General features: G+C 43.2%; 1 protein-coding gene across 2 annotated transcripts in view; it reads right to left on the bottom strand.

Moving 5' to 3' along the window:
- Schip1 (schwannomin interacting protein 1) overlaps nucleotides 1-23,550 on the bottom strand; it is a 690,937-nt gene that overhangs the window by 584,851 nt on the left and 82,536 nt on the right. For both annotated transcript variants that reach the window (XM_076574213.1, XM_076574214.1), the window contains exons 2-3: nucleotides 9,482-9,546; nucleotides 2,894-2,974 (exon numbers count right to left, since the gene is read on the bottom strand). In XM_076574213.1, coding sequence (XP_076430328.1) covers nucleotides 2,894-2,961 — 68 coding nt within the window. In that variant the 5' untranslated portion in view covers nucleotides 2,962-2,974; nucleotides 9,482-9,546. The remainder of the gene's footprint in view (nucleotides 1-2,893; nucleotides 2,975-9,481; nucleotides 9,547-23,550) is intronic.

Here is a 23,550-nt window from a genome sequence, read left to right as displayed (position 1 = left end):
TACCCTGCACTGAAGCCTATAGTACTTCTTCATGAGGGAGGAGGGAGATGTCTCCAGAAGACTGTACGATAAAATGATCCTTACTCTTCTCCTTCATCGGGTCAAGCCAGATGTTTATGTTGCCACCACCGACAGAGGTCAGAGGCACTAAGACAAAACCTGTGACATTGGAGGGTGACCCTAAGAGCTCAGACAAAGGCTTTATATTAGTTCTCTTTATGCCTGAACACTGTCCCTTGGGAAGCAAAGGTGGACATGGCCTCCCCTGTGAGGATGCCAAGGTCTTGGGGGAAGCTTGTCACAAAAGACTTGTCTAGAAGAGCAAGAGATACAGCCAATGAGGAGGTAAAGTCTGCATGTGTGAGGGCTCATGGTCCCATCCTCCGGGATTCCAAGCCTTGGAGCCATCTTAAAGGAGACAGCCACCTAGAAGCCCAAGTGCTCACCATTGGCAGGAAACTCTGGAAGTCCTCAGGCAGTTCAGCACAGAAGCAGCAGAACAGTCTGCAGCAGAAAGGAGACCGGGGAAGGAGGAGGGGAAGGAGGTGGGCACAGAGTGGGTGGAGGTGTGGGCTATATGATGTTCTCTCTTCTCTCTCTCTCTCTCTCTCTCTCTCTCTCTCTCTCTCTCTGTGTGTGTGTGTGTGTGTGTGTGTGTGTGTGTGTGTGTGTAGGGAAGATATGCCACCTGCCCTGGGAGTTAAGAATTTAATAACCAGATTAGACAAAACTCACTGAGCTGGAGTAAATTCTCTGATAGGACTCAAATTCCATTATTGGGCAAGATTAAGCTCTCTCCCCTCAGTCCCCTCCAGTGACTGGAAATGGGGTTCAGAGTTATTAGGAGAGATAAAAAGCATTCATTTATACTTCACTGAGCTGAGACTCCTCCATCAAACCAGCAAACACAAACTCATAAGGCCTCAGCTCTCTGCACTGGCTGGACTCAAAAACCCAGAGATTGGGTTTTTTCTCTACTTATTCCCCCTCTTGGCACCCACTCCTCGGCCTTGACATATTGGAGATGATGAAAACTTAAAAAAAGAAGACCACGCCTTTTTCCTAACTTACTTCTATCATTCAATGATGTACTCTCATTTTTTTTTCCCATACAGCAACTTCCCTTTGCAGCATCTTCGCATTTAACAGGACCACATCTTATAATGAGATTCCTCACAACCAGGCAATCTGCGCTCGCACTCCAGCAGGTTCTGTAGTGAAACTGACGCTTGCTTGCACAAAGCAGTTCCATAGCCAGATTCATTCTATCAGGAATCGAGGCACAGAACTTCCTAGCAGGGTGCCTGGCTGGTTCAGAAGCTGTGTCTGGGCTTATCGTGAAGCGTAGGCTGGATGCTCACACTGTGGTGATCCTCTTAAGGACGAGTAAGGCTGGCACTGATTTGCAGTGCTGTGGATGTCTATTTTCTCCACTCAGCAGGATATTATAAATCAGTCGTTCCATTCCTGTCTAAATTCTTTAATCCCGCAATGACTTATTGTTCAAAGCTGCACACCCCCAGGCACCCTTCTTCAGACTGACTTCCTCAGGCTTCTCTGCAAATGATCTGCAGTTCTCAAGTTCAGACATGTTTGAACTCTGTGGGTGTTAAACTTTTTAGAGTTTCAACAGGGGTTGGGGTAGGGACTGGAAGAGAGGAAGATTGTATGTACCAACCAGCATTGGCAATTCTTATTTGTGTGAGAGACTCGGAATGGGAAAGAGTCACAGAAATTGTCATGAACGGGATACTCTGTGGCACCAGGAGATTCTGATAGCTCCCTTCTCTTCTTAAGAATACCTTTAAAAAGGTTGCTAACTTGCTTTATAATAAGGTTTGCTTCATGGTGGGTCTCACTAGCTTCATTTTATTGATGTTGCAGTGTGGTGTAGCATGAATCTTAGAGGTCTTATTAATAAAATCAAACCTGAGGCCAGTTATTGGGGTGAACACTGGAAGATCAGAGAGACAGAACAAGCCACAGCTACCTCACCTTCGCCAGTTCCTCAGCTGATCCTGTTTCCTCAGACTGGAAGCCTCTGAGTCCTCATCCTGAATGAATCTCAGCTGAACTGTGCTGCTAGAAGCCTGAAAGCTTAACCAGCCAAATGCTTCTAGTTCCTGGTCTTCATGCCTTATATACCTTTCTGTTATCTGCCATCACTCCCTGGGATTAAAGGCTCACTTTCTGGGATTAAAGGCGTGAGTCACCGTGCCTGTCTGTATCCTTGAACACATGGATTTCTGCCTCTGGAGTGCTAGGATTAAAGGTGTGTGCTACCACTGCCTATTCTAAGTATCTAGTGGCTTTTCTGTTCTCTGACCCCAGAGAAGTTTATTAGGGTACACAATATTTTGGGGAACACAATACCACCACAGTGTGGTTAGTACTGTCTCATTGTTACACTTATAGCAGTAGGTGGAGCTCACCCTGGTCTTTAGTGGGAGAGGCTGTGCAGAAGCCTCAGCCACCTTTCATAGATAGGAGCAGGAAAGATAAGGGTTGTTTTCCCCCAACTTTGGTGGTGGGATTGAAATTATGAATAAAGAAGGGTGTTAAAAACACAGTGTTTGTGCATACATGTAAGGTGACACCTTCAATAGCAAGATGAAAGAATGAAAAATGATAGTAAGAATGTGCTAGACTTGAAAGGAAAACCAAACAGTTAAGTGAAAATTCCATAAAATACTTCCTAGCATTGCCCAGTAGATGGCGGTGTGGGCTGAAAGGCACCTTTGTTGTTTGCCTAGGCCCTGGCTGGACCTGCAGCACACAGATGTGCAATGAAGAAACGTACGGTTCTGTACTGATATACTCCCAAGTGTGTTCAGAAGTGCAAATGCAAACACCTGTAGAACGAATTGCTTCATGTAACTTTGCAAGGACTTACATTTTCACTTTTGACTCCAAGGGCTGCAGACTGAGGGGGTACTTTTCAATGTTATTCTCCGCATCCATGGCCAGCGGGTGACTAGAAAGAGAAATAGCTTGTCAGTATAACTCAACCCAGGAAGCCACTGTTTACAGTGAAAATACTTCAACTTGCATGGTTTTGAAAAAGGTGATGGCGATTTATTAGCAGAATCTGATGGGTGGTAAGTGACCTCACTCCAGAAAGAAAATATTGCCTTTCTCTGCAGCCTTGTGATCTCTGCTGCTCAACTAGACATTCCTAGCTGAGGCGTGAAAACTGCCTCTTTCGGAAAAATAAACAGGAAGTGTGGGCCCTTCCCAGAGGGTAAGACCCAAGGAGAATAGTACATGCCCTGCAATGATGGGGTATTTGTAGAGAACTTATTTTAACCCCTTGCTTTCTCCTTATTTCTATCCTTTATTCATCCCCCAAAGATGCTGCTGCCAAGAACTTTACCCTCTATCCCGTAAGTGGTTGCTGTGCTCACACTGTGAAGAAAACATGAGTTGTGAGCTACATGGTCACAGTTTCCTGTGGATCTAGTGGTCCCTCACTGGCTGCCCACTGGTCAGTACGAAGGCTGTCTTTGGTAGGTTTTGTAGAGCAGATAAGAAGTTGAGAGTGAAATAATATAAATCAGGAAAAAAATCAAAATAACAGAAGTGGATGACAAAAGGGGAAGATATAAAGAAATTGTTTGGAATAATCAGAAAATGAAAAGACTTTGTGGTCATACTGTGGCTATGAAATACAAAGCTCGGTGAAGTTCATTTCATACTCTGAGAAAACCCCATTGACACTGGCTTGCTACTTGCTCCCTGCAAGACACTGGCTGGAAGATCTGACATCAGGCTTGAGATACTTGAGATGTTGAACCTGTAGAATTGATCTGTAGCACTGTCCAGGATCCATGCCTGGTATGCTGACTAGTTGTCTGTCTACTGGACACAAAACTGAACAAAAAGCTAGAGAGAACCTTAAGAGAAAATGCCTCCACCAGATTGGCCTGTAGGTGAGTATGCGGGGGCATTTTCTTGATTAATGATCGATGTGGAAGGGTTCGGCCCACTGTGGGCAGTGCCATCCCTGGGCGGGTGGTCACGGGAGGTATAAGAAAGGTAGCTGACCATGAGCCTGGAAGTAAACCAGTAAATAGCATTTCTCTAGGCCTAGGGTCCCTGCTTCAGTCCCCACCTCCAGGTTTTTGTCTTGAGCCGATTTCCCTCAATGTCAGATGGTTAACCATGAGTTGAAATGAACCTTTCCCTCCCCATGTTGTTTTTAGTCAGTGTTTTATCACAGCAATAGAAAATCAAACTAGGATTGATTGTAAAGTGCATGCAAAGTGTGTGTGTGTGTGTGTGTGTGTGTGTGTGTGTGTGTGTCAAAATTTATGCTGTACTTTGATATTTTTGTGTGTCTAGGTTTCTTCAAAGGCCAGTGGGGTCCTGCCAAGCTGTAACACACCACCAGTGCATGGGGACCACCAGCCAGTATGAAAGCCAATGCTGCGGGGAAGCAAAGATTTAGAGCAGGGAGTTTGGAGGGGATGTTCCGGACTGGTACAGGGTACTCAGCGGGAAAGTGAGGTAAACTCATTAGAAGGCTACCCAAATTAATGAGAACCATGACTGAGACCCAGGAAAGAACCGAGATACAGAAGGAGGAAAGTGTCCCAGAGCTGGCCCTTTCAGTCTCTTGAGTATTTATTTCTTCCTTCACCCCCTAGCGGGAAAACATGACCAGACACATACATTCATACGGCCACTAGGTGGTGCCATGAGCCCAAAATTGCTCTGCTGTTGCACAGCCTGATTTTGTTGATGGGGAGAAAAACATTCTTTTACTCTGTGGCATTGGTATTCAGGATTTGCTGTTAATTCCTTATTTTTCAGCCACGTGTATACTAGAAATTATTCAAAGCATGGGGCCAAAATGGTGAAAACACTAACCATAGTCCCTGTTCTTTCTTGGTCTGGGAGGTGCGTATTATAAATATGTGTGATGTCTATAATTATGTGTAAGTGTAATCAGTGTTATTAAAGAGGAAACATAAATGGACCCAATCCAGGGAATAAGAGCATTCAAAGACTCACTTTACAATCACCTGATCTTATGGGTTTTAGCAGCCTTATAACCAGGGCATTTTAAAGTTTGAGTCTATTATTAAGCATCCTATTAATTACAAATTAGCAAATTGGCAGAGCACCTGCAATATAGGCAATATAGCCTGCGATCATCAAAGACGATCATAGTAAATTTTCTTTAATAAAGAAAACACTTATATGACTTAATTAGGACATATAAATTACACATCACCAACAAGGTATAAATGACAAACATGTATTGGCTTAAGCCAGCTAGCACCAGTGCATCTTATCAATAATTTCCTGTGGCTAATCAAGTCATTATATATCAGCACAATGGTGGAACATGCAATCACAAGTCTTCTACCAGAGATAGAGCCTGGGTCGATAATGACAAAAAAGCAAGGCACTCAGACTAAGGTCTTATTCAAGTTAATAAGTAATTATCATTAACAATAGACTCCCAAGAAGTCTCCTAATTAATAGTGTACCAATTAATTTGTCTCTACTTTTGGGCACTTGCCAAGCTCTATTGTGTCTGTGTGTATGTATGTGTGCAGGCGTATGTGTGCACCTGAGTGTATAGGTAAATGCCCTCAACTGGCCTTCCACAGTATGGAGCTGTATCTTCCCTGCCCTCCACACTGCCTGTCTACCACAAAGCCCTGTTGAGCATTTGGAATAAATGTAATGTTCCAAAGGGGAATAACCGATCAACGGCTATGACACCATGATGACTTCACTGACTTCATTTTGAATAGCGGAGGTGATTTACATCGACACCTAAGTCAGCTACAGCTGTAATGAAATGCCTGATCCACTGGAAGCACCCCAGGTTTTTCAATCAACTCTGACAGTTTTCAAGGACATAGTCCTGCCTGGAAGCGGACCAGGAAAAATTTCCAGCAATCTATGCAAATGTGCCAAGAAATCCATGTAAATGTTGGGTCCGGTGCCCATTGCATTTGTTATCTGTATTGGCAACCAGGGAAGAGAGAGCTTCTCTTGAAACTTTTCCCCGCATGGAAGGACTTGTGTCTGTCTGTGCGCTTTGAAGGGAATCAATTTCTATCCCTAGAATCTTCCACGCTCACAGGAAAACAGAACAAATCTACAAGACAGACAGGTCATTCTTGGCAGCTTTTAGCTTTCCCAGGTCTCTGGATGGTACAAGAGAAAGAGTAAGCTGGCATTGCCTGCAGTGGGGGAGGGATGGGGGAACAAGTACACACACACACACACACACACACACACACACACTTTACTAATGTTCACATGTCTTCCTGAGAGCAGAGAGCTGGGGGATGTTGGCGGTACTGAGAGATGTAATAGGGAGCTGTGGTCAATTAGCATGAGGGAAAAATCAGCTTTTGGAGTTCATTTCCTACATTGGAATCAATAATGAAAAGCAGACGTAGCCAGATTGGACAAATGAATGGGCTGAACATCACAGAGGCAGTGTGCCCTCGGAGAATGTGGCTGCTCAGGGGGTTTCCTGCATAACTGCAAAGACTGAATAGCATCATCGCTGCTGGTCCTCACCCCAGCTCCTCCTCAGAACCACCTGAAGGAAGCTGCTAAATGCTGCCTCCACACTCCAGATTCAATTTGTCTGGGGTGGGGCTCGAGTCAGGACATGTTTGTTAAGCTGACTCTAAATATCCAGGATGAAGAAGCATGGTGTAGACCTCATGTCAATTGAACATGGGTCTCCATAGAAGAAAAGTCTTTCCAGGATGAACTAAAGTCTTAGTTATTATTGTTGACTCGTACCTAGTGAAAGTGTTCATAGGGAAGGATTAACTCGTTTTTAATTAAGTTGATTGTCAGCTAACAGCTAACCGTTGGACATGTCAGGGTTGGCAGGTGGCTCAGCTGTTAAAAGAACTTGCTGCACCATTGTGAGGCCTAGAAATCTGACGCCAGCACTCTTGAGACACATGCAGAGGCTGACACATGCCTGTAGCTTCCCAGCAGCTGGAGACAGGACGACCTCAGGAGTCCTTCAGCTTTCAGCCTTGCCAAGAAAACACTGGCCCTAGGTCCAGGGAGAGACCCTGCCTCAAAGGAACAGACAGTAATAGCGGAGGGGCCCTGGCCCTCTTCTGGACTCCACACCCACTCACAGGAACGAGCATGCACACGCTTGTGCACATAGACTCACACGGAGACTCACACAAGTACATTTCTAAATTATATGTATTAATGTGATGTTTCCAAATAGGCTTACATTGTGCAATATTTTCATCACTTTCATCTGTCCCCTCAAACATATCATTTCTTTCTGGTAAAATTTTTAATATAAATTCTTGTGGCTTTTTGAAATATACGAAAGTGCATCTTTCTGTTATCTGTGATCACCCTCAAGTGCAAAGTGCACAGAATCTCTTGTTCCTACCCAACCCAAACGGTACATAAGGCAGCACCCATTCCTCTGTCCCCCCCCCCCCCCGCCCCTTCACGCTGCCCTCTCCAGCCTCTGGAAACCCCGTTCTATTCTCCACTTCCATGAGTTCAGACTTTTTAGATTCCACACATGAGTGGTATAAAGAGTTCTTTCAGTACCCGGCTTGCTTATTTAATATAATGTCTCCAAGCTTATTCATATTACAGCAAATAACAGGATTTTATTCTTTTGTAGATGCATACTATCCCCTTCTGTCTATGACGACATTTTCTTTATCTGTTCACTGCCCCTGAGGCTGTCTCCAGGTCCTGGTGGCTCTGAGTCATGCTGCCGTGGGCACAGGAGTACAGATGTCTCTTTACAGGCTCCTTTCACTTCCCTTCCATAGACATTTTGTAATGGAATTTCTAAATCATGAACTAGTTCTACTTTTTAATTTTTGAGGAACCTCCACAGTATTTTCGGTAATGGATAAATTCTTTTATTCTTATGTACTCATTTTATGAGGCCAGGCATAACAACAATGCCCTAAGTCAAATGTTTAACTCAGAAATTTCATCTAGTCAGTAGTGAGAAACTGTCCTTCAGTAGACCACAGAAATGGAAGAACCCGAGATGCCCTGTCCAAACACCCACCTGGACGGGAAGGGAGCTGGCCCTGAGGCTGCCATTGTCCTGGGTTGATGCCTTCAGGAAGATGTCCCTGACAGCCAGCAATGGCATCTTCTTTGTAAAGATCCTTGACCCTGGGGCTCTGGTGGTTAAATGGTGCATCCAGAGTCACAGGGTAGGGAAAGGCAGAAAGAGAAACCACGCCTTAGGTGTTCCCCTTGCAGGAGTGTTTTCTACATCCTGGATATTTTCATTCCTCTCTTCAAGGGCACGCTTTGTACCTGTCGACTCGATTCTTAACAAAAACATCCGCTCTGGTGTGGCACGGGCTGGCATTTCAAAATCATTGTCATTCTTGTTACTAACGTGGCTGTTTCCATAAACCCCATTCGCTCGCTAATCATTGTTCTGCTTTGTAGAACAGAAGAAGAGCACCTTAGCTGCAGCGTAAGGACCATCCCTCGGAGCATTGAACAACAGCCATTGTGTTCCTTCTGAGACTCCTTTTCTTGTTTGTAGTAGTTTAGGTGGTTTGAGAGCTCTCGTGGTTGTAATTTACCTACTTTTGTATTCTCAAGGACACTAGCATTCTTTTTTAGTGGCCAGAACCACACAAGACACCCATCCATGTTGGTAGCACACAAGGACTCAGCTGAGGATTCAGCTGCTGGTTGCCATAAGGGCTCTGGCGGCCTCCAGACCAGGGTCCTTCTCATCTTTACCAACCAGCTGAGCATGCTTGGATGAGTTACTGAGAGCTCTCTGAGTCTCCTTGCTTATCTGTGAAAAGGCCATAGTCCTGCCCATGTCAAAGGCCACAATCAGAATTGGAGGAGGAAACGTTTGTTAAGCCTTAGTAATGTAGACTACGTTGTAAGGCCTCAGTAAAGGCTGGCTATTTTCTCCCCCTGTGCCTTGATGACATGTGTTTGTTTAGCAGTTGAACAGGTAAATGTTTTAGAATCCTTATAAAATCACAAGCCATGCTAAAGTTCAGTAAACCCTTGAAGCCTCTGGCCTCACATTGAAATCAGGCTAGAACTCTCATACACACTCAACAGTATTTGATTTGAAAATATAAGCGTGAGATGCTCTCATCTCCCTGTTTTTAATTGTATTTCATGGTGAAGTGCTATGTTGAATGTACACTCCACTAGCCAGTTTGTCCTCACCTTGTGTCCACGCTTATGCTTGCCTCCTGTGACTAAAACCAAACACAAAAGAGCACTACCTTTTAAGCTCTTGGTCCTGTACAGCAGACATCTATGCATTGCATTGTTCAGTTAATCGGCAGGACTAGCCATAACCTATCTATCTCTCAAATACAACCTATTTCTTAGCCAACAGATACCATATGCAACTGTCAAGTTTACTTATTCATTTTTGCCTTGTCAGGATTTATTTTCCGGGTCTTTTCAAGCTAGCAAATGACTTAACTTCCTTTGAACTTTTACTTACTTCTCAAGCAAATATTTTCCATCATCAACTTGATCTAAAGGATTCTGTAATCTTTTCAGTTCTTCCTGTAAAAAAGAAAAAAAAAAGAAAAAAATTACTAACTTGTAATTTTGGCAATGTTATCTGAGAGCGGTTGTTAGCAGCGCTGAGACAAGCCACAGCTGAGTCTGTAGGGGAAGCAGTGATTGTTAGGTCTTTAAACACTCATTACAGTGTAATCCCTGCCTTAATTGGAATACAATATTATCATGTAAATAGATAGAGTTTTTTCATCACCAAGCAGAATGCTTCCTGTTATTTTTCCAGGGTGGGTATGTTTTTATGAGTTCACATACATTTACTCTTTCCAAATGTATGAATCCATAGTAGTTTGCCGTTTGCTGAATGCAGCTCTAATGAATGTGTGCTGGGTTTAGCCATACAACAAACTTTCTCTCTTGTCTCTTAGTAACCTTTCCTGTGTAGTCCACATGTGCACTTGTACACATGCACACACACACACACACACACACACACACACACACACACACACACACATGCAGGAACACATGCACCCCCCCACACACACACACACCCTCCTCTGAATTTTGAATATATGTGGTCACTGTGATCTCATCAACTACAAGGATATTACAGAAGTTAACATGAGATCTTGATGGGACTCATAGCAGGTCCCAGTCTTAATAATCATGGAAGAGGAACTGTAAAGAATGCTTATAGTATTCTTTTCCTGGGAAGACCGTTTCCATGCTATGGGACCTGTTCCCTCAAAGTGTTGAAGTGACCAGTCCCAAAAAGAAAGGTACAATCAAAACTGAAATGATCCCTCACTGTCAGGGTGTGGGGTTATTGATCTGGGATTTCAATGGGCGCCAATATCCCAGGTGCCCAAGTCTCTTCTGAAAGTGGCATAATGTTTGCATATCTTTGTATATATCCTACACACCTCTTTGCACACACTTGAAATCATGCCTGCACTGCATTGCACATTCCAGAACGTGACCTACCTCCACCTCTCTCCACAGTCCCTCTACCCTTACCACTGGGCTGTCCAGTCCAACATCAGCAGAGGGCTCATCCTTGAATTCCTTTGAACATTCCCTAAATTGTCTTGTTTTAGCTGAACCATGCCTTGTGGTTCTGGGAACAGCTAAGTTCTTGTGAGAGCAAAATCAATAGACTGTTTAGAAAAGCGTTTTGGTGCTTAGAGGATTTTACCAATGATGAACATGGCTGAGTCTCCCTCAGGATGCCTTCTCCCTGAAGCGCTCTTAAGAGGGGACCATTTCTTCCCTGCGAACTACATGCTACATGGTCTAGAGACAGCCTGGGTCCTCCTTACTCCTGAGTCTGTCTTCTAGATTCTTTCCACTCCTCCATAACCTCAGTTCCTCTACAACGTCCCAGCTCCCTACTCCAGGCTTTGTTTGCCCTCTCTGACATTTTTACTGCTATTTACCCAACTTCTCGTGGGATTTCATCCAGTCTAGACAGAAAAATGCATTGGTAATTGACAGATAGGTAGGTAACAGACTGACAGAACATCCTTCTCAAATTTGGATTCAACATTTCGCTTTTACAGTAAAATTCCTCCTTCAGTTCCATAAACTTATTCTTTACCTCCATCTTCGTTTCTCCAATCCTTCCCTCTTTGTCATATCTCATCACACCTTCAATGCCAAAATCAGTAAACGCAAGTTATATAAATGGTAGTGCTGAGACTCACTTTTACAGAGAACCAATTTGGGTGTGTGTGTTGGGGGGTGGGGGGGATCCTTAATTATCTTTGAAAGCCAGAGGTGAATGTGTAGGCTTCTCGCATTCCTTCTTATCCTCCACATGATGGTTAATAAAGAGCACCTGATCTTGGTAGACTTTGCACTTTCTCGTCCATGGTGAGCTGTGGTGTGTATTGTTCCTTCCCTTTCCTGGGGCACTCAGAGAGAAGGGCAGGAAGGAAAGAGTTTGCACACTCTGTACTGCCGGCACTTTTCTCCATTTTTCAGTTGTGGGAGTCTTCTGGGGGCAGGGGACAGGCTTTGGTGTAGTGCTTCCTTCAGTCCGACTACCAGTGTTCTAGGAAATTATATTGAACATAAGGTCAATGACTAACCAAACTTTCCCGACAGCTGCTCTACTGACTATTTGGAGGACTGATTGCATCATTTGGTTATTTAAGCTAACTCTACAATGCACCCCACTTCAACTGGCCTGGAAGTTTCAAAGCATATCCTCATTTTCTCAGAGATGAATTAGGAAGTTGGCTTGCTCACGAATCCCATTGGGAGTTTTACCTTTGAGAAAGTTCTGTTTTATCATTGAACATGTATACAAATAGTCTCTGCCACCGTTAGTTTCTACCACTAGCTTTATCTGTCTCTGATTTTGTATTTGGCAATGTTTTTATTGTTGTTATTTTTTCTAGAAACCATTAGTAGCTCCTTGATGTTCTGGGGATGGATTCCATCCCACAGCTGAGGTCTTAACACAGTAGAAGTTAGCTAGCCTCTCTCTGCTTTACCTCCACTCTGTCCATACTGCTAAAATCCTGCTCAGATGAAAGGCCACACGGTTCCTGAAGGCACATGTTCTCCTCCATGACATTCAGTGACTAAGTCTTTTCATCTTTCTCTTAGCTCATCCCATTCTTCCTTGAGGAAGACTCTAACCCCGTGCCCTCCACAAAGGTCTTCCCAACCTTCTGGAAGGGTTGCTGTCTCCAGTCCCAGTTCCTAAACAACCTGTCATCATTCCAGTTTGCATTTTACTCTCTCCCTGTCTCCCACACTAAATTACTGGGGCTTAGGGATACTGTCTAATCACCTGGTATATCTACCCCCAGAATGAAGCATTTATGAGTGGCTTAATAAATACATGTTGGGTAAATGAATTGAATCTGTTGCGGCAATGATGGAGACACTTCAGTAACCGGAGGCTTGCAGTCTCTGCTCTCCCACAGGGTCCCTTTACTGTTCTGCACTGTCTTCTGTGTCCTGGGGAGCTTGTGACTTGGGTTTTATCAGTCATGTCCCTTTGTTCATGGCTCTTGGGAGGAGGCACCGAGGTGAGAGAGAACAGCAGAGGGAAGAGGCCAGCAGATGGATGCTCTTGCTGGAACACAGCTTGCCGGGAGGTGAAGGCCACAGCTCCTAGTGGCCTCTCTCACATGGTGTTTCCAGCCACAGGCCTATTACTTCTTCCTCTCCTTCCTCTTCCAGCATCTTCCTTTCCCTCCAACCATTCCCTCACTTCCTCTCCCTTCCTTCCCCTCCTCCCCTCCTCTCCCTTCCCCTTCTTTCACAGGATGCATTGGTAGCTCCAGATTCTTCCCCAAGCCTGGAGTGTTACCCTACACCCTGCCCTCCCGTTCTTGTACTTCTCCAATCACCCTCTTAAGAGAGTTATCTGTTTCAGCCTTGGCCCTGGCTGATAAACGCCAAGAAACCTACATTGCCTTTGCTTGCCCTACCTGGAAATTCCAACAAGTACCATGAATTAATCAGTCCGATTAAATAACAGAGTAGCATATCCACTCATTTCCGGTCCATTGTAGGAGAAGCTGTCCCAACACAAACCCCCGAACTTACCTCATGGTTCGGTTTCATTCAAAAAATAATAGGGCAATTCCTACCCTACTCTATTTGACTACTGTCTTTTTTTTTTTAATTAAGCTCAATACCCCTGCAAAATACAAGTTGAATTATTCAGGTGCAACCCATATACACAGCACTGCAAATTCTTCCAAATGAAATCTGTTATGAGTGGTGAGGGAGCGTAAGCTATACCGCTGTGGTGAATAATTGACTGACTACTTGTCATACTTCCCACCGCCAAGAGAGTTTTTCTGAAGTAACTTGGGTGTGAAACATTAGAACGCATGGCCAAGAGGGCATTTGACTTCTTGCGTCTCTTCCCCCTCCCATCCTAATCTTGCCAAGTGTTCTGTCAAGCACAGTGGGGTAGAGCCAAGAGCCTGGCAAGTTCTCTATAGCCTTATACTCAACCACTGGACCTGCTCATTAATCACTCTCTTGGTTTTCTTTATCTCTACTCCATCTGTGTTCTGAATAAGTAGGGTATATTGTTTGGACAGGTTTAAAGTCAAAAATCTTTTCAATATTGCTTTGCCTCTAAAGTGCACTTACATCTAAACATAACCTCTTAACTCTTCTGAATTGCACATTGGCCATGTTATTCCCAGCATGGCCCAGAGCATCTAGGGAAAGTTAAAATGTGAACACAATCTACAATTCAGTTCATTCTGTGGCAATGGAGAACAAGTCCAGTGACACTCACATAAATCAGGGTTTTTTGTGTGTGTTGGGAATAATTTCATATTAACCTAAGGGTAACTATTTAACAAAAGTTAAAAGCCAAATGTACTTTTGATGCTTTTGACTACTTAATCATTCAATTAAATATTAATAGGTTTCTCCACCAATCCCCCCACCAGATCCTTTTTTAAATGGAAGTATAATAAGAGCACTAAAAGGGGGGTTACTAATGTTTGCATAATTTGGAAAAGTAGAAGACATAAAATCTATACTAATTTTAGCTCTGCATCATTAAACATGAAATATTGATTATTGCTCTTTGTAACGGGGTTTATGAAGCTAGCTAGGCTGCTGTGTCCACATAAAGTGAGTCTGATGCTTTGCCCTCGGACCCCAGTGGCTGTAAATGATGCCCCTTGGTGACAGCTGGGAGGCAGGCATTCTGATCCACAGCCTTAGGAGATGCATTTCCCAGATTAGACCAGGGATGACCCAGCTGCACAGCTCAACTTCAGAAAATTAAACTGGAGGGAGTCCAAGCTCTGTTGAAATAACTGTGTGAATTACAGCGCTTCCATGGGCCTTGTTATAATGTAAATGTGCTCACAATTTACTGCCATTCCCCATCCCTGCTGTGAATATGGGCATTAATAGTCATCCCATATATTTAAAGGCAAAAAGGCATCAAAAATAAAAATGCTAGACTTGTGCTTTCTCCCTTTGGAAGAAGGGACTCGTTTTCTTTTTCTTCTCTTTTTCTTTTCTTTTGCCATTTTCTTTTTCTTTTTTAAAAATTTTCTGTAAAAGGAACATACAGTTTGTTTATGTATTATGCATTCATGTTCTTTACGGCTGGCAGACCTGTAAATTTCACACCGGGAAGTTACCTAGTAGCTGAACATGAATTTCTGTGGGAGGAGAAAAATGGCTAATGCGACATCAACACCTCATTTAAGGGACTCATTCAGGTAAGTTATGGGCACATAGGTGAGGTGGTAGACTTTAAAAGACATTTTCCTCTTTGCAGCACTCTGAGGACATTTTCACAGTCCCTCTACTTGCAGAGTGGCTGTGACTTACGGTGGTGATCATCAGGTGAGGGGCTGAGTGAGTGCAGGGTCTCCCTGTGCCTCTTCACAGCAGAGGTTTTATTACCAGTAAACTTAGAGACTTACTAATGTAAGACAGAACGGAACTATCATCGCTCAGTCTTGATTCCTGTCTGGCCAGCCATATTACCCTCACAGGACACCCTAGACTTTGGCTGCCAAATATAGATGTCAAACACCTAAACTCATGCCAAGGGATCACGTTATGTAAAACTCAGTTTAAACTTCTGAGTCACTGTCCTAGGTCCCTGGGTGTGAGATGATCTCAGTCCTTGGGATTCTCTTGGAGTGCATGGTGTTTTTAGAAAGACACATTGACAATGATGTCATGTGGGCCAGCCCTTTGCCCACATCCAAATAAGCTGGTGGGATGAGTCAGCCCCATGCTATTTTGAAAAACATGCATCAGAATGAAATGCCCTCTCTGTTCTTCTCTGAGCTGGAGTGTGGTCTCATGAGATTTTGCTGACTTCAGATGACAGATATCCTAATGCTATCCCTGTAAAACATTCACTGTAAAGAGTCTTACACACTCAGATAAATCCAGAATGTAAGACTGCTAAACATTATTAGTAATGATTTTAAAGTTGTCGCTTTCCTCAGACTTTATTTAGGGGGCTGATGAGGTGGCTATGAGAATAAAGGCTCAGTGTTAACCCGAACAACTGGGGTTCGATCCCAGGGCCCACAGGTTAGAGGGAGAAAAGGCTTCTATGAGTTGTGCTTCAGTCTCAATGCTCATGCTTGGTACTCACACACGTGCATACAGGTGGCATGTGTGTGCACACATGTGAACACACACACACACACACACACACACACACACAATTTTTTCAGAAAGTAGATTCAGTTTTACAACAGGAAAGCCATTAAAAGAAAATCAACTGAAACCGAAATACTAGATACAAATATTTTGCACTTTATGTATTTTTACATTCTGGGAGAAAAAAGAATCCCAGGGACCATGCTTCAAACTGAGAACTCAAATACAAAGAGTGCATAATCTCATACATAACCACTTCTCAGAATACAGATGGAATAGCAAATGTGAATAAGTCAACTCATATCCCAACTTCAGATTTCCTGCGCTGTGAGACCACAGCAAAATGCTGGCAATCAGAACAGCATGCGGCTCCCCCGTGCTTACACCTGATGCGGGAATGCATCTCTTAGGGAGGTGTCTTTCTGAGTAAGAGTGTGGAAGCCACCAACCCCTCCCCGCCACCCCCTCCTCTTCTCTCCCTTCTTCCACCACCAGTATTCAGGGCCTCGTTACTACTTACCAGAACTATCATAGAAAGGCCACATTGCCTTTATTTCCAATAATTTAATTCTCTGATCTTAAAACTCACTGTTAGCCCAAATTAAAATAATTTTCAGGATTAAAAACACCCCTAGCTCCCTGACAACACAGTTTTGTCTCTTTATCACCAGAAATCCTTCAAGTTTCCTTTCAAAATGTGACTTATATATTTGAGCATTTCCTTCTGCAGCTAATTGTATTTCCTTTCTTTGAACTACTGTTATGACTACTAACATCTGATGACTTTTATGACTTGCACAAAGCACCTCTTAAAATCACGTCTGCAGGGGCTGGCTGGCAGCTCAGTCAGCACAAAGTTTGCCGTGCACACACGAGGACCTGAGGTCCATCTCCAGCAGCCACCTGGAAAGCTCACAATGCTGTGCCTGCCTCTAGCACCAGCACTGGGGAGGTGACACAGAGAGGTCACTGGAGCTTGCAGGCGAGGCAGCCTAGGCTAATCAGGAAGCCCCAAATCTCCCAGAATGACTCTGTCTCAAACAATAAGGTGAACAATTCTGGAGAAATGACAGCCAAGAATGACCTCTGGTCACCAAAACATTGATGCACCATTGGGGGGGGGCACACACTCATATGCCTCCACATATACGAACATTCATGCATTCCCATATACACTCAAAATTATGTATGCAAAAGAGTCCATTAGCCAATGTGATTGCCTTGATTCTGTAACCCCAACTCTTAACCCTTACCACTCCGGTCCCATGAACGTGCTAAGGCAGAAGGTAGTGTAATCAGTGACATTATCTCACCAATGGTGCTCATAAAGAAGACCTTGCAATGATTTGCAATATACTCAGATTTACTGTCTGGCACATTCATGTTACCTACCTGCTTGCTGTCTGAGCTTAAGTAACCCACCTTCTCCCCTCTAGGTCTCAGCTTCATCATTCATAGGGTGATGGTATCAGTGGCTACCACACATTGTTATGAAAGCTTTTTACGATGACAAATTTGAAAGTGTCCTCTCTACTCTTTGGTGCTCACCAACCATGGAGAGAATCCTTAAATTTCAGTGACGATAGCAGGTATATTTCACTTATCATTCCTGTGGTGCACTGTACTTCTCTTCTGGCTGTGTGACCCCTCTGAGCCTAAGTTGTGTCTTCTATAAAACGGGGATATTATTTGTATGAAATTTCCAGAGTTGCTAAAAAGGATGATGCTCTTACTTCATGCAAATCCTTGTCCTGCAATAGACATGGATTAATTTCACTGCTGCTTACATTCTTTACTCTCGTTATCTGTCTCCCACTTGGGTAAAACATTGGCATGCACATAGATACCTTCTCCTGGCTCACTCTAAATCCAGATTTTTCTCTTTACTTCCTAGTTGTTCAGTATTATTCAATTTCCACTGTCCTTAGTTGAGACATTATTGCTTGCAAGAGTGAGCCACTTAATATACAAATATTGTTAGCATGGTCTCCTGCCTAGAGCCTCTCTCCCTCTCCGTCCTAAGCCCTTAAGCCTCACAGGAAACTCAGAGAAGACTCTCTGTGCCCTGCCTCTTCATCCCCTTCCTCTGACCTTTCTGCCCTCACCACACACAAATCTCTTAGGGCTTTAGAATCTTAGGTTAAGACCAGACTCTCAGCATCTCTGGATGAGTCAGTCTCAATCCCTGGATGATTTAATAAAATGCGATAGCCAGGCAGGGTGGCACACACCTTGAGGCCCAGCACTCGGCGGGTAGACAGGAGAAAGTGAATCCTTAAACAGAAAAGCAAGAGTAGCACATTCTACAGTGTGCAGCAGTACACACAGATCATCATCAAATAGCTCCTTTTAGCCCCAATAATTTTCCCTGTTTTTCAGCTACCTGGAGGACAGTTTCAGAAAGTGTCACACCTGGGGACATACCTTTGAACCTGGCCCAAAAGACACATAAACACAGCTACTGTCCCAATCCCACCCATGTTGCCTTGAAAGTTCAATTTAAATTTTCCTCTAGAAAACATCTACTAAAATTAAGAAAGACAGTGAAAAGGGATGCTTTCCTCCCGCCATTTGGTCATCATTCCAGCCATTATTAAGCAAATGTAGTCAAGTGTTAGGCACTGCCCTTTGTGTGAGACTGGAGGAGATAGTGGACACAGCCCCTGTCCTCCTGCAGGGTCAAGTGTCTAGCATCAGGAGAGGAGAAAAGATGACTTGTAGGAGCCCTTAAAAATGTTCATTGTCAAAAACTGGCTTATGTATTCTGAGACTGGGAGCAGAGTGTAGCTCAATTACATAAGCCTGTATGCTACAACAGAGCTTGAAAGACATGCTGGATGGGGCTACGAAAGGTGGATTTATGAGATCCTGGGGGCTGCTACTCCTCATTGGCTAAGTTGAATGGTGTACCAACATGTAGAAAGTGGAAAGGGCAATGGAAAAGTCACCAGAGTTCCAAGGTTACCTGCCATGGGTGGGAATTAGGGGTGGTGAGTACATTTATTGACCAAGAAAAGTCAAGCACAGAAGAGAACAAAAGGTAATATGTCAGAGGGGGCTTTGTCCTGAGCCCATAACACCATTGCCAATAAGAACGCCCACTTTCTCCCTGCGTATTTTAATTAATTAGCAACCACTGAGTACCACATTGTAGCTGGTAACACCTGGAAAACAGAGCTTGTGGAAGACCAATCCTTTGGAATCATACATTCTAAACCAAGTATTGATTTTCTTGAATAGACAAATCCATGCAAGGAGAAAGTGATATGAGGATCATGTAAACACAGTATCATCGCTTAAAACCAATAAGAAATTTCCAGCAAGACATCATTGTTCTGTTCACACAGGAAGTCCCTTATTAGTGCTCATTACACTTCACGGTCTTAGCATTCTCCAAACTGCATCCCAAGTAGGCAAAACACTGATGCAAAGGAGTGTTTTATCCTAAAGCCAAGCTGTATCAGAACTGATGTTTCCTCTTCAGACTGTGGTAGCAGCAGTCTGGAACGTATGGAAAGAATACCCCAATCCTAAAGAAGACATCAAACCTCAGTTGAGCCTGCCATTGCAACTACTTTTAGGGTATTTAGGTGTTAATCTCTATGTGGTCACGAGATTGACAAAACTATAGATAGATAGATAGATAGATAGATAGATAGATAGATAGATAGATAGATAGATAGATAGATAGATGGATACAGATACAGATATAGATATATTCATTGACAAGTGAGTCATCCAAGGATGGAGGACAAGGAAGAATAGAGATCAAGAGGAAAAGCATGGAACAATGTCCTCACTGTCCAGCACTGCCTGAGTCCATGAGTGTGGCCCGAGGTCCAGTGGAGAGCTCTCATTCCCAGCTTGGTTAGCACTCTCCTTTCTCTTCGCCATTCTCATTAACTCCTGGCCAGGCTTTCTTATTCTGCATTTAGTATGAAATTGTTGCAGTTGATATCAGTGAAGTCTTCATGGCTCTCATGCTAAGTTCTCCAGCAACTGTGGCTTCCCAATGCCTATGTAGGAACATCACATTCTCACCATGTTGGGAAGCCCCTTAAAGACCACATTCCTTCTTTTCCATGAAGCAGCTACAGCACAGTCTTCACTTAAACTGTCGGCTCTATGGAAATCTTTCAGAATCCTCCCTGAGGAATGTGCTAGCCAGAATGAGTCAGAAGACTGATACACAGAGTAGTTTCCAGGTAGCCAACATCTGTGGAGGTGCATTCTGGCCCTGGCTATCAACAACTATGAAGTAGAGAGATAGCCACTGAATCCATAATGCCACTGTTGGAGGCTATCACATTACCCAGCATTAACCCAGTTGTAAATTGAGCAGAGTCAAATACATTCTGAAACATTCCCTTAAGGGAAAGGGTCTGACATTTCACCCCACCATGCCACATACAGAATAATAAAGGTGCTTACTCTGGGCAAGAGGGTTTTGAAGATATCAATAGAGGAGTTATAAGCTTTAATATACCTTGGAATTCAGTTAGCTACAATTTCATGGTGGCTAAATAATTTATGGTAATTGACAATTCATTAGATTGCAATTCACCACCGCCAAAGCTATGGATTTCCCAATATCTTTTAAAACACACATTTTCAAGGTGAGGCATGACATTTGCTATGTTCATTGCTCCCACAACTGTCTAATTTTATTAGTTTAGAATGTATGCTATTACTTAAATCTGGATCATTTGGAGGTTTTCCTCCAAATGCATTGCACTATATCATTAAACCTCCTGATTCCAACAGATGTCTGGTGTTAGCTGAACACAATCTACTACGTGTCCTTTGGTGGCACCCAATTCACCATGCTCCACAAACATAAGCACAAGCAGACAGTAGATGTGCCTGCCAATGCTCATGCCATTTACACAACACATGGACAGCCTGGTGGATTATCAAGAAAATTCTTGTAATTGTTCTCTAAGGCAAGACATAAAACCTTGACAAATGTGCCCTGCCCTGAATATAGTTCCCTCCTCTCCTTCTTGCTATGCCCTCCTTACAAAGCTGAGGATGACTTTGAATTTCTGATCATCTTGCCGCCACCTCCTGCTGGCACTACAGGCATGTGCCACTATGCCCAGTGTCATGCAGTACTGGGCATCATACCTCATGATTATTGCAAACTAGGCAAGCACTTAGCAATTGAGCTATGTTCCCAGCCCAGAAAACTCATTATTTTGAAATAATTACAGATTTATAGAGAGTTCTGAAAGATGTTCCACAGAGACATTTATTTTGTCGGGGGTGGAAATGTTTTATTTGTTTGTTTGAAGGCAGAGTGTTACTGTGTACATCAGGCTCATCTCAAATTTGCAATAATTTTCCTGTCTCTGCCTCCTGAGTGCTGGGATAACAGGCCAGTGCCACTGCATCGAGGAAGCATCTTTTATTTTAATAACTGGCCTTAATCCTGACTCTTGATATAGGGGCTTATAAGAGCTTTAGCATCTCCAAGTTATAATAACACCTTTTATATATTAATGAGATGACTGGTGATTGGGTCCCTAGATGGTTTCAGAATGGGGCTGGCTGTTTTGTTAACTAATGATCACTAATAAATGGTTTAATCAATCATTCTTATGTAATGGAACCTACATAAAAATTCCAACCAATGGGGTGCAAAGACCTGGCAAAGAAGTGGAGATCCTGGGAGACGTCTCATCTGGAGAAGGCTTGGAAGCTCCAACCTCTTTCCATAATGTTTTGTCTTATGCACAACTGTCATTTTTCTGTGTCAGAATTATAATCTTGATAAGAAACCATTAAAGTGCTTTCTCGAGTTCTCTGAAAAAGTTGTCTATCATGATTGAGGAATGTGGCAACTCTCAATTTGTGCTCTGCCAGACCGAAGTATAGAAGGTAACCTGGGACTTAAGAATAGCCATGGCAGTGGGAACAGTCTGGCTGGCAGGAGCCCTTTAATATATGGGATTTGGCAGCTAAATACCAAAATTGGCAATTGCTGTCCACAAAGAGATAGAGATTTGTTTAGTGTAAACCTAAACTGAAACAAAAAAAACCATATACACATTTGGTGTCAGAAATGTTGTGACTGTAGAGAGATAGGTTTGCTTTTACATTGATAATTCACAGAATTTATTCACATGTGTGGCTCTGTATATTCATAGGGAACTACATATGCAACTTTGGTAACTACATCCTTCATCAACATACGGAACTGTCCTCTCACCATAAGGCTCCTCACAGTATCCCTTTATAGCCCCAAACATCCCCTCTCCTCTGAAGTCTCTGACTCTTGACAACCATTCATCTGTTTTCCATCTTTATTACTTCTTTAAGGAGATCAAGAGTGAATTAATATAGCATAAACCTTTGAGAATGCCTTTTCCCACATAGCATCATTTCCTTTGATCCATTCACATTTTCTAACAAGAGCTGTGCTCCTTTATTTTTGATGAGCCAGTCATCATATATAGATTTGTTGGCTGACTTAAGGATTGACTCATTGAAGAAGACAGAATGAATCTAATTTTTAGCTATTCTAATAAAGCTGCTTTGAACATTTAAATGGATTTTTATATGAACATAGCTTTTATTTCTCCATAATAATCAGGAGTGAGATTTCTAGATTGTATGCTCCGTGTGCGTGCGTGCGTGCGTGCGTGCGTGCGTGAGTGTGTGTGTGTGTGTGTGTGTGTGTGTGTGTTTATTTTAGAAGAAATTTGTTAAGCTATTTTCCAGAGTAATTGTGCTACTTTACATTCCTACCAGCAATACATGAGTGACCCCATCTCTCTGAGTCCTTTCTAGTATCCTACACTTCCTACTTTTAAAATTAATAGTATTGCACTAATTTATAGATTCTCTCTACATTGTTTTCTTTCCTTTACTGTTAGTTCATTAAGATTCCAGGCAGGTTAACTACAGAGTTTCCTAGTCTGGTTTTTCTGAGTATACGCTCATATGAACTTTAGTTAGTAGCTGGATCCAGAGACTTAGCCGGTTTTACTCTGGTCCTCTAGTGAGATACAGGCTGTTTCCCAAGTGTGTTCGTTCACAGGAGGCTGAGTGATCTGGTATCTTCTGTACCTCTGATGGCTGTGGCCCTGGAAGCTCGGCACCTAAAGCTATTCATCTGTGTGTGGGAAGTGTGGACAATGGTCATATGTTAATTATGTGTTCATATGTTAATTACGTGTTTTATTTATTGTGTGAAACAGTTGTCTAAAAATCCGTTCCTTTCTCATTTGCTTTATACAGTAGTCACAGGTTAACACTAGTATTTTCCCTTCTTTCTCAGCCTTTAGAATAATAAGACTCTTTGCCATCTTGTACACTTGCCCAGTGCTTTTTTTTTTGGGGGGGGGGGTTCGAGACAGGGTTTCTCTGTGTAGCTTTGTGCCTTTCCTGGGACTCACTTGGTAGTCCAGGCTGGCCTCGAACTCATAGAGATCCGCCTGTCTCTGCCTCCCGAGTGCTGGGATTAAAGGCGTGCGCCACCACAGCCCGGCACCCAGTGCTTTTTTTAACATCACTAAGAACTCATGAATTTGAACAGATGCAATCTTTCTTCTCTTATTATGTTGGATATTTCTAATAACTATTGTTGTTTTACTACTAAGACTCCATTTGTGGGCTGAGGATGTAGCTCTGTTGGAGCCTTTACCTGGCTTGAATGAATTCCTCCCTGGGTTTGAGTCCCATCACTGCAAACTGAGTATGGTGTAATCCCAACACTTGGAGGTGAATGCAGGAAGATCAGGCATTCAAGGTCATCTTTGGCTACATAATAAATTCAAGGCCAGTCTGGGTTCTATGAGATCTTGTCTCAAAACAAACAGGAAAAACCCAAAATGATTCCACCTGGGTTCAGTGGGAGCCTCCCCTAGTTCGCTCTTGAGTCTTTTTAACCCAAGCCTTGTAACATCTGGCGACTTCCTG

This window comes from Peromyscus maniculatus, chromosome 6 (assembly GCF_049852395.1).
Source record: "Peromyscus maniculatus bairdii isolate BWxNUB_F1_BW_parent chromosome 6, HU_Pman_BW_mat_3.1, whole genome shotgun sequence".
NCBI classification, from domain to species: Eukaryota; Metazoa; Chordata; class Mammalia; order Rodentia; family Cricetidae; genus Peromyscus; species Peromyscus maniculatus.
This window is presented reverse-complemented; position numbering and strand designations above follow the sequence as displayed.